Source organism: Coturnix japonica, chromosome Z (assembly GCF_054131305.1).
Source record: "Coturnix japonica strain WE chromosome Z, WE-NBRP24, whole genome shotgun sequence".
Taxonomy (NCBI): Eukaryota; Metazoa; Chordata; class Aves; order Galliformes; family Phasianidae; genus Coturnix; species Coturnix japonica.
This window is the reverse complement of record NC_140702.1, coordinates 38497625-38510013: the sequence shown is the minus strand read 5'-3', so window position 1 is coordinate 38510013 and position 12389 is coordinate 38497625. Positions and strand designations below refer to the sequence as shown.

The 12389-nt window shown below is 40.2% G+C and overlaps 1 protein-coding gene across 11 annotated transcripts in view; it reads right to left on the bottom strand.

The window, feature by feature from the left end:
• The window catches only part of PRUNE2 (prune homolog 2 with BCH domain), a 136503-nt gene extending 125131 nt beyond the window's left edge, over positions 1 to 11372 (bottom strand). For 5 of the 11 annotated variants that reach the window (XR_014939765.1, XR_014939763.1, XR_014939764.1 and 2 more), the window contains exon 1: positions 11188 to 11372. Coding sequence is in view for 6 of the 11 variants with exons in the window: in XM_085529927.1 (XP_085386053.1) it covers positions 11188 to 11223 (36 nt within the window). In the remaining 5 variants the exon portion in view is untranslated. The remainder of the gene's footprint in view (positions 1 to 11187) is intronic. The other 6 variants (XM_015849168.2, XM_015849164.2, XM_015849165.2 and 3 more) reach the window with 2 other exon arrangements.
• Between the last annotated feature and the right edge of the window lie 1017 nt (positions 11373 to 12389).

Genomic DNA, 12389 nt, shown 5'->3' with positions numbered 1-12389 from the left:
TGTCAAAGGCCTTACTGAAGTCCAGATAGATGGCATCAGTGGCTCTTTCCTTGCTCATTAATGCAGATGTGCTATCACAGAATGCCATTAAGTTGGCCAGGTAAGACTTGACATTGGTTAAGCTGTGCTGGTTATTCCATACCACCTACAATACAAACTAAGGGAAAACTGGTAAGGACTAGTACACGGTTGTGAGGCTGTGTTCATTCTCTGCATCTTCCTTCCAGCTTCCTCCATCTTGGCTTCGGTGTTTGTGGTTTTTTTTGCTAACAAGGATCTATGCAGTCATTTTGGAAACAATATAATCCACGCCTGTTCTTACAGTACAGAAATCAGGACTGGACATTTTATTGTGCCTCTGAGAGATGTTTTCACCTTACAGTGCCTTGAATGCTGTCTACCACAATCACTTGCTAATTTTCCAAATTAGGCAGAACATGTCCTGCTAGGAACTTCACCTGTAACTTCTGCTACTACACTACAGGGTTGTTGCTACCACTCAAAACAGTATTATGTACTGAGTTCTTCCTGCTATCTGCCACAAACCTAACACTTCTTATTTCCAGACTACTTGTGAATTTCATTTGTATAACCACTTCTAACTTACGGAATGAAAGAGAAGATGTTGATCTTTTAGTCTAACATTCATTCAATATCAATATTAATTACCTGTTTAGGGGGGAAGAAGCTTGATTTTAATCACTAATTAAGATGGCAACTAACTAGGTTGCGTTTTCCACATTATCATCGAACTAGCTTAGAAAGTTAGTGATTAAGTACTCAATTAATGGTGGAGGATACATGTAATTAAGCAGGGCTAGAAAGATTTAGAATATCATTTCACATCTTATTTAGAATCCTGCTTATTTTCCAGCACAATGAGAGGCAAAGAGAAGCAACCTCACAGGCAAGATGAGCTGTCTTGTTATCTGGCAATGGATGGCATTTTATAAGGTTGAAGAGAAGATGGCAGATGATAAATAACCATGCGTTAAAGGGCCAATTTATCCTTAACGTTGTAAGATGCTCAGAAGAACCCATCTGTACCTCATTTATTGGCATAGAAGAAAATGACGAACTGCAATATTACAAACAGTTGTGGAGAACCAGAAAGAACTCGTACTGCAGCACAGTGAAACTGCAGAAATTTACTGTGAGATTCTCTAGAAGCTATGAGGTTGTGGTGCAAAGGAAACAAGGTAAACTCATGTGCTGCAAATGTGAGCATTAAAACAGAACGCCTTTCTATACAGCTTTCTATTTTAGCAGGCAGAAATCAGTTTCTGAATGCTTATCAGAATTGTCATTACTTGTTATTTTGACCACTGTGGCAGCAGAATTTTAATTTCCACTGCAACAGAAAAACTTCAGAAGAGATTATTGAAAAACAAAGCAAAACAAAAAATCAATAGAAAACCTGAATGTTTTCTTATGGTTTGTGCCAACAAAGATACTGGTAAAGAGACACGTTTGAATTATTACATATGAGTAGAGACATCAAACACATAAATGATTTAAGCCACTTCTGTAACATGTAACTTTAGGTCACTTTATTTCCAAAAGTTAAGATCTCATTATTTTCAGTCAAGCAGATTTCATAGTCTTCATATTTACCTAAATTTAACTAAGAATATTTTTTTAGATCAGTTTGTTTTCTTCCATAAATTGCAGTTTGTGTTTTACTTCACATCTGTAAATAAATGCTCTTTTCAAACCACGAGACTGTAACAGGCCCAATCTCTATACATCTAAGAGAGCTGTTGATTTTTTTAATTTTTTTTTTTTATGAAGTTCAACAGTTTGATACTGAGACAGGCTTGCACAGCTTTTCTGCAAACTTGGCAAAACAGATGAACCAAAATACTTCGGACTTGACCTTAAAAACCCCTCTAACCATTTGCACTATAAACTGCACAAAAGCCGTCAGTTGAGAACTGTGCAGTGATTTTGAGAGGTGAACCAACAGACACAAATATTAGACACTTAACTCATTTTCTCACGTGGTCTAAAACAGAATTTGAGCCTGAGTCTCTAGAGATAAAAGACGAGAACCCCAGGCTGCACTGCTGTCTCACACCTGGAATGACTGCTTTAACACCGTTCTGCTCTTATGTCACTCATAAAAAAAAAATAAATGATGCCCCTACCTTTGCTCTTTCTTCCTAAACCTGACACTGCTGAAGTTCTGGTGTACATTACATTCTCAGAGAAGGAACAAATCCTACTGAGCGGCACAGAGTTAATTGTTTTTATGAGTTTACATAGCTAGCCTCAGAATATCCAGAAAACAAAAAAACAATGAATGGGTAAATATATATATATATATATATATATATATATATATATACACACACACACACACACACATACACACACATACATACATATATATATATATATATATATATATATATATATATATATATCCTCTAGTGTACAAAACAAATTTTATTAAAAAACAAACAAAAAAACAAAAAAAACAAAAAAACACCACCACTATCTGGTATACAACATTCTATAGCTGGTTTCAGAAACAGCACAATTTTTCTGTTGGTAGTCCCTGCAAAAAGGTGAAGGCTGCAGAGTTACATCCTACCACAAAGAGCTCAGTGCACACATTTCCCTGCGGGTGGCAGGGAGGAAGTAAATCTCTCACTGCAGACTCTACCACAGTGAGATGACTCAGTCTGCTAAACCCTAAAAATCTAAACAGTAATTAAATTCAGAGGAAAAAAAAGTCTGCAATTCACATAAATTTGAACTAGAATATTTTTCCTGATGAAAACTTTACTGCAGCTACTATCTCAACTATTGCTCCAACTAAACCAAGATGAAGGACACAAAATTAAAAACAAACAAACAAACAAAAAAGTCTGTTTTCTTTTCTCCACTACAGTTCTTTCCTTCAGTTGAACGGATAATTACTCTTTTTATGGTTCCTGAATGAAAAGATTAAAAACTCAAAGCAACAGAAAAATAAATCTGAGAAAAGGGAGGCCAGAAGTGAAATCATTGTTTTAGCATCTTACGTAGTCTTTCAACTTGATAAGGTCACCTACTTCAAACACCTAAAAACCATTCAGGAGCCCAGCAAGATAGCCTTCCCAAAACTTCACAGAGGCATAAATCTCTTAAGCAACACTTGTGTAAGGCCATTTCCTCTTCCAGGTTATGTGAATACTCAAAGATTCAAACAGATTTACCTGTAACAAAACTAGTCAGGCATACAAGGAATTTCTGTGGACTGCATGCACAAACACAGGAAGATACTTTCCTAACAAGTTAACCTGTCACTGTGTTCCCTCTGACTCAGCTGTAATCCACTCAAGCCTGCAAATGACTTTGACTGCCTATTAAAATCTTTGTTAAGTAAAGGAAAGGGTGCTGAATCAGTCATCTGGTATCTTGCCAACTGACCATATTTAGGAGAGACTGTCCCTGTCCCTGCTAGTGTTTTACAAGCTAACAGTTTGTTGCTGTTTCTCTCAAAAGCCAAAAACATTCCAAATGGAGCAATCCTGATTTCCATGCAGAAAATTAAAAATAAATAAATTATCAACATTTGGCTCTACTAACCCACTGACAACTGAGCAGCATACAAGGTTCAAAGAGAAGAACTGCCCTTTCCCTGCCAGCTTGCCGTCTAGACTCAGTGTCTCCACTTCTTTTCATGAGTCATGGTAGAATCTGAACAATTCAAGTTTCTTATTCCCCACCAACTCATCTTTGCTCAGGATTTTTCAGTCACTGCTGTATAACAGCAAAACAGTATTTATTAACTTCAATAATTCTTACTCTGTGTATCACAATGTAATCATTGTACAACAAGATTAACCATTAGAGAAAAGGTCACTGCAGCGTGATGGTCTGTCACTCAGAGGCTGGTGCAACAGCTGATTTCACTAGTTAGTGTCTGGCACTGTACGTAAAGACAGTTGTACATAGAAAGAATCAAAGCCATGTCACTTACAAAAAGAAATAAACACTGTGATCCAGCAGAATTTTCCAAATAGTACCAAACAGGTAAATCACTTCAGACAGTTACACTGCAAAAATTACTCTGTGATCTAGACAGCAATTGACGTAGAGAGGCCTAAGGCTGATAAATTGAGGCTAGATGGAAATTAACAAAAGCAGGTTATGACTGTGCAAAATGGAACTGGGCCAGCACATTAGGTCTATTAGGTCTATTACATGCTGTTCTGTTATTGTCAAATGGCACTATAAAGAAGGAAAGAGCACTGTCTGACATCATCAAGACGTCACTCTTTTCTGAAATGTTCCTGACATTTCATTGCCACTCCACTGTCCTTAGTATGCTAGTCCACTAGAACAAGTGATATCACTGCAGTTGTTGCAGTCCTGCATAACACTGTGGGCATTGGTCAACTTTTTTGGAGAAAAATAATAAAACTGGAATATTATCAAGTCACCAAAGCACTGAATCTGATCTCCCTCAGAACTCCAGGATGACAAGCAGGATTTCAGTTCTGATCAGTGCCTGCCTCTTTTAAACTGATATCCCACATTTTCTCCCCAGCAGAACCTTGCTGTAATCTCAAACTAAGCATGGCTAGATCAGAGCTTTCATGCCTTCTCCTTTTCCTCTACCTCTCTCTCACAGGGATATACAGAGAGTAATCAAGTCATCCTACCCATCTCCCAGGCCTATCACCTTGACCCTATGTTCAGTTCAGATACACAAATACCCCAGCTCTCATCCTATCCATTGCCAATTCCAGCAGGTTTTCTTCCTGATCAGCCAATCTTCTCCTTTAAGAGCTGGCACTCGAGTTATCATTACTTGATGGTTTAACCTCTGAAACACTCTTTGGCTCTAGCAAAGGCACACTGGCAGTTCCAGAACCCTGCCATGAAACAACTTTCCCTGTCATGCCACTCCAATGCCAACATCTCACTGCCAAGATCTCCTTGCTCCATCACATTGAACAGAATCTCTAATCACAAATCTTCCTCTGTTTCAGAATCTCCAGTTCAGTAATGAAATGAAAACTACTATCTCCATCTGGTCAATACCAAAGAGGAACAGAGAAAAGAATCAAATCTTCTCATCCATGCCTGCTGTCCCCATGCCTTTTCCAAACCATCTTCCTTTCTGCAACAACTTCACACTGTTGCTCTTTGCCAAAACACTAACAAATAGATCAGGAAGCATTAATGTTATCACCTATTATTATCCTGCTACTGCCCTGAATTCCACTGCTCACTTCAATTTATTTTATGGACTCCTTAAGACATGGATTGAATAGAAGTTTTTATAAAGTATTTGTGTAGCTTCTTATATAATAGGTTCCTGGTCAATACCATGGTGATACGCTTAAACCTGTGCAGCATGATAAATAAGTAAACTGACTTACAGTACACTGAGATGCCTACAGGATTTTGTTTTTTGAAGAACAGTGAGAAAACTAATCAGCCGTACAAATTATTCAACACCCAAAAAGTTAATGAGAAAATATCACTACATCCGAGAAGGATAAAAGCCAAGAAGAACAGGCTATTGTTTAATAAGTATTATCCTCCAAAAGCAAGATGCATGGTGAAAAAGCATTTCCATCTCCCAAGTTTCTGCTGGATATCTGTAGTCTGTATGACTTTGCTGGAACTACAAGGAGCTATTAAGTCTGACAGTTTGTTTTCCTTACAACTGTAGGCTTCAAGTAGTTTTATTTATGTTCATACAAACCACAGTTTATTTGGGCTTGCTTTTAACATAGGGGTTCTGCCCTTTCTCTGGGAAATTGGTCTTGTAGCTAGAAAGTTTAATTTTCAGGAATTTTACTTGTTTTTAGGCTTCTGTTGATCTGTTCAAGGTTTCATATTTACATCTATACACACGAATTAATGATTCTTTCTTTGCACCGCATTCAGTACTTCACAGATTCGGAGTGCTCTTATTCTCAGCTCAGCAGTAATTGAATCAAGTGTTATGTTTAGTTCATTCATTCTTCCTTGCAATTCAATCCTTTGAACCATTTTAATAAGATTCTCTGAATTCTTCCTCCAGTGAAGAAACATTTTTGGTTATTTTGTAATTGAAAGAGAAAAAAACGTTTCACTTGAAACTGAACAATGATGATGAAAAAGACTTTGAGAACACAGGGTATAATTCTTTCTGATAACAGTAAGTACATGTGTGTGTGTACAAACATAGTCTATTCTGCCTTATTAGGTGATCTGCAGTCTATGTCCCCAAAACTGCATTCTGTAAAACAGCTCTGTCACACTACAAGCAGGTCTTATACACATTAAGCCAACAGTCCCATCTCCATGTTGGTGTTTTCCTGCTGGCAGGTTTTTCTCCTTACATTGTATATTTATTTGAAATTAATCTTCAGTAGAATCTTCCAACATATTTTCCAATCACTTTGCTTCTGTCTGTGAGTCCCTGAATATCTATATCTGCTCAGCACTCCTCACAACTGTTCCTTGTGTAAATTCAGATACTGCAGAGTTTACTTTCTTCTGGTTGGTTTAAGGAACGAAAGGTTAATCATCTGCAGGCTCTGATTCTGCAACATATCTAAGAGTCTGTAAGTCCTACGTATGTGAGTTTTCTTGCTTTTGTCAGTACCATCAGTAATGCTTTTCATTCTGTACACGTTGTAAGTGCCCTGCCAAATAAAGCTTAGTTCACTCTGTGCTGCTGGACTAATGCAAAGAAGATATATGAGAGAGTAGGAGTTGATCACTCTTAATACTTAAAAGCCCATTTTCCATCCCTTTGCTTAGATACATTTCCGAGAAGATAGCTTCTGCTTCACTTCTATGTTTTTCCCTTCCCATAAAGCTACCACTTTATTCCAGCTAAACCAAGCACTTTGTTTTCAAAGTAAGATCTAGCTATGGTTGGTTACAAAAAAAAAAAAAAAAAAAAAAAAAAAAAGAGGCTCCAGATAGGCAGATAAAAGGCAATATAAATAAACATGTAAGTGACTCAGCTTGTTCTTAAACTGTGACCACATAAATCTGCTTAAGTCATGCCATCATTGCTAATTTTTCCTTAACTTCTTTGCTTCATAAACACAGCATTCATTTTTCATAGCTACCAAAGCAATATCTCTGAAGACTTTTAGTAAATTCTCAAGGGCATCTCCCTGGTCATGAGCCTGACCCTCCCTTTGGAAAATGTCCAGACACATCATCCAATTTTTCTCTGAGCACATATTTCTGGGAGCATAATTCCCTATTTTCAGTGTATTGTCCTGCCAGGTTTAACACTGGTTTTGCATTGTAGTCACTTCTCCACAGCAGCAAAGGATTAAAAGAACTTGAAGACTGTTTGGCTTTTTATTCCCCTCCCAGTGTTGTTAAGAGATGAAGATGACACAGCATTTAGAAAGATTATTTCCCCAGCTAATCTACAATTCTCTGCAGAGGGAGAGCAATCTCTCTGTTGCTACTTTGAAGCGGTTTGCTGCAGTATGTGGTTGTCTCAGTATCATCTGCAAATTAAGCCTTTTCCTAGGCTCATTCTGTCCCCTTTGACTTCCCCGAAGCCAGCATACAAAGCATTAAGCTCCCAATTGAGCACGGACCTCAGGCGAGAGAGAAAGCACTGGCTGCCAGCCACTGTCTCAGTGTGTTCCCAGGAGAATTCTGAATTTTCTTAGTTTCTAAGAAAAAAAATCTTACTGTTTTTGTTGTTGTTTATTTTTTTCTTGACAGACTGACTCCTTTGATTTAACTTCTCACAGTCCTTTGGCCTCACTGCAGAACTGTCTGGGGCACAGGAGATTACTTGAAAGGTACCAAACTTCGCTATCTGATGCAGCAAGCAATATTTCACATAAGGATCTTCTTAAGAGACAGTGGAGAACTAAAAGTTGGTGGGATTGAAAAGGAAGAGGAACAAATGGTCAATTCCCTACAATAAAGGAAAGCATCTGAGAAGGATTCTCTAGAAGGGGATATGTGTTGCTCTTCCTATCCATAAATAATAAATAATATTATTTCCAGTAGGGCAGACAGGCAAATTGATGAGTTGATGAAGGCTGTAGGCTACACCAGATTATTCAGGACAGTCAAATCTAAAGCTGCTTATAAAAGCTGCAAAAAAAGACCCGTTGCGCTGAGGGACTAGGTTGAAAGGTACCGACTGTGGAGAACATTAGGAAATAAAGCCAAGTTTTTTTTTAACTATATTTCAGTATGCAGTCAGACAAGCTTTAAATTGGGTATTACTAGGCAGAAATCACACCATGTATCCATTGCAGATAATATCCTGAAAGCATCAGAGAAATCAGCCCCAACAACAGGCTCTAGCTGTGGCTAACAGGTATCAGTTCTGATACGCATTTTAAACTAACCTTTCAGAAACTTTATATATATATAACTTATATGTATATATAAGTATAATATATATATATGTGTATATAACTTTTATATATATATAAGTTATAAGTTATATATAACTTATATATAAGTTATATATATAAGTTATAACTTATAAGTTATATGTATAACTTATATATAACATATATATAAGTTATACATATAACTTATATATATAACATATATATATAAGTTATAACTTATCACTTATAAGTTAGATATATATATGTATATATATTCTACTACTCGTAATCTTCGCTTGGTTAAGGCAGAACTTTGTTTGAGACAGACCTTTGGTCTCACATACAACCATTTGTTCTCATGTTACAACCATACTTGGTAAAGACTGGGGAAAATAAAATAAATAAAATAAAATAAAATAAAATAAAATAAAATAAAATAAAATAAAATAAAAGCAACTTGCAAGACTGAACCCCATAAATGTCCAAAAATTTCATTGCAGCACCTGTTATATTCTGCCATGTTTTGCCTTTTCCTCCTTGAATTTACATAGAGTATATACATAACCCGTATTGAGAACAACTAAAAACTTTCTATTTTCATGAGAAGTCACAGAAGAAAAGATCATTGCTTTTAAAGAAAGAAAAGCCTGATGGTGACTTCACTTTATAACAAGTAGAGAATATAATACATACACAAGAGCATTAAAAAACCAAAAATAAAATAATAACTTAAAAAGAGGAAAAAAAGTGTAAATCTTTTCTGTGGTATAGTTCTCATCTAGAATTTGCTCCATGTAGAAAAACAACCTTGATTAATGCTGTGGCTGGAGCCAGAGCCAAATGAATGATGAAGCACTTGCAGTAATAGGTTCCCCTGCACAGTCTGGAGCAATTGTTCTTCTGGCATGGTCTGTAGCTATTGTTTATGAGTAAAGAAATTTTTCCGTTACTCATGCTGAGAAGTATTCATGTAGTCGGTACACTGTAATCAGTTTAGCCTAGTAAGATTACCTACATTGTGAAGTACTAGCATGGTAAGACTGGCATGGCCAAGTCTCTGAGATACAACCACCTTCTGTGCAACAGAATGGAAACCTTCAGTTACTCTGAATTACCTTTTTCAGGCTACAGTGGTATAAAGGACACTCCAGCATCTGGACCCTTCCTCCCCAGCCAAGCCCAGCTGGAATAGCTATACAACACAGCAAGAGCCAGAAGGACACCCCCAGGCTCTCCAAGTAGAGGAGACTGCTCCAGAACAAGCATTCTCCTCACACAGTTCAGAAGGCACACAGAGAAGTTTTCATGCCTTCTGAAAACCCACAGTGAGGCAATAAGAAAACCTACCATTCAGACATTCTGCTCTATGTTTCCTCTAAATCAAAGAAATAACACAGGCTTCTTCAGATTGTGTTTTTCTAAATAACTCCTGCCTGATTTCCAACAGCACTTCAAAAAGACTAACAAAGTACTTGGTTTTGGAAGCAAAACCAAGTTGTTCTCATTGATTGCTGTTTACCAGTGACACAGAGGGGATCGCTACTGTAATGAATTTCTATTAACGTTAAGTAAGACCACCTCTGATATACTTGGCCAAAGCACATGTCAAAGACAAAACTCCAGTTCAGAAGTTGTCTTGTAGAAAATGCTGATGTGAAAATGTATTAAGTGCCTGTAACTGCTCTACGCAGGGTATTTTAACTAGGCTACTGAAGTTTACACTGCTTACATAAAAACATGAGAGAAACTGTTTACAAGCTCCTAAACAGAGCTGGAATGTGATCAAGATGACGCTGTTCATGATTATCCTTCACACTCACCAACACAGTTAGGTGCTAAGAGATCCACCAAGGGATTTTCTTTATCTCCTATTTTGCTATTTCTCAAAGGACTGCATTCATTCTCTGACTTACAATACATGCATGATAACAAGAGATCTTATCAGAAAACATACTGTACAAATTATTAACTAGAGAGAATGATGACTACCAGGGAAAGAAGAACTTTCTTTTGCAGTTTCTCAGTCTCCAGAGGTTCGTGACATGACCAAAGAAGTGGGGAGCCCTTGATGCTCTAATTAGCCAAGTTTTCTGCAGCAACTCTCCAGGGGGTGAGAACACAACTCCAGAAGCACACAGGTTCCAAGCCCCAGAAAACATGAGGCAAAATTAGCAGCAGCGGATTTTCTTATTACGTTTTCTTTTCTTTTTTTAACTAACCCGTGGTTATTTCTATAATTGAACCCACTTCTTAGAACCGAGAAAGTGAACAGGAGAGCTGCCCGCAAAGGTTACAACAGCTAAACCGAGTTTTATACAGATACCAGAGACAAGGCACCCCGAGGTCATGCAGGTCTTAAAAACATCCCACTTCCGCACTGCACCTAACGGACACAGCAGCACTCGCTGCTCGGCGCCAGGTACCAGGCACTGCACGAAGCACCAACGCGCTGCAGCTTCGCAGAGCCCCGACAGCAAAGCTGGGCGCGGAGCTCCCACGGCAGCGCCGCAGCTGCGGAGCCACTCTGCCGCCTGCTTTGCAGATTCCTCAGTTATTTCAGTCCTGCTTATCCAAACTTGTCCCGTGCTCCCGGGGATGCTTACAGCACAGAAATGACAGTCCTTCGGTGTCTTCTGGTATCGTTTTTCCTATTCAACTACACAACTTGATGCACCTGGAAGTCCCAAAGAACGCGCAAATAACCCCAAAAAGGCAGCTCGTTAAGCCGAGCGTTATTCAGCAATAATTACAGGGCAGCAACTTGTGCCGGCTCCCCCCGCCACGAACCCCAGACAGAGCGCCCGCAGCGCCACACCCAGGGCTGCGGGCGGCCAATGCGGCTGCGGACAAGTGGGGCAAAGCCACTCACCAGGCGGCTCCGAGCGCGCTGCAGAAACTCCTCCATGTTGCCAGCCGGCCGGCCGGCCCCGCACAGCCCCACACCGCACCGCACCGCACCGCTCCCCGCCGCCAGCGCCGCGCTCCCGCGCCGGTCCCGCGTTGCCTGCCCCGCCCCACGCCGCGCCCCGCCACGCCCCGCCCGCCGCGGGCGATGACGTCAGGTCGCGCCGCAAGCCCCGGGCCGGGCGGTGGGAGCCGCGGGTGGCCGCGCCGCGTCCTGTTGTGGCGCAGCGCTTAAGCCCTTTGCGCTCTTAAACGGCTCGTTATGAAAATGACCGGCTCCGGTACTTCGCCGCTGCGGTAAAAGCCTTTCTCGTCTCCGCTGCTGCAGGCTCGCAGCGCAACAGGTGCGAGCTGGCGGCTGTCCCGCGGGCCCCTGGACTGGGGTCACTGTGCTGCTGCGGGGAGCCGGCCTCCGCCTCGGGCGCTCCAGGCCGTGGTGCCTGTTCGCAGCCTGTGCGTGTCCGACGGGGCGCACAGCAGTCCCGCTCCCCGCAGAGCCAAAGTGCGGGGCGGGCTGCAGGAGGCTGCGGGGGGTCACACGGTGCGCGGGGGATGGAGCAAAGCACGGGGCTCAGGTCCCCGACGCCTCGATGGCTGCGTGATGCCTTTACCAACTACTAGTACTGATCTCATCGGTACAGGTTTATGGTTCCCTTCAAGTTGTGCCTCTCTGTGAAGCTGGCAGGGGCTATTTCTTAATACATTCAGTAGCACGAGATTTGTTGTTGTTTTCTCCTATACTTTATTTTATGGCTCATTGAATGCATTTCTGTAAGAGCTGAGAGCTCTGGCTTCCTTATTAACAAATTTTTCTGATGAGTGTAATTCATTCCCATTTGATCAGCTGATTCTTTCCTGACACATTGCAGACCCTGTGCCTGAGTTACCTTGTCATGGTCAGCCAGTGCTGCTTCATCATACGTTCTGGTTCTGGAGAACAGAAAAGAAAAAAAATAAATAAGAAACAACACACTAATCTGTACCATAATCACTGGAACCCAAATGGTAAATCTTTATTGAGAGCTGAGTGGACAGAAGCACTGTGCGAATGACATGGAACAAAATACTGTAAATGCTCTTCCACAGGAAAAATAATTTTACTACGTTTACAGGAGCACTTATTTCAGTGAAGCCTATGACTTAATGGTCCCATCCAGGTTTGGGTTT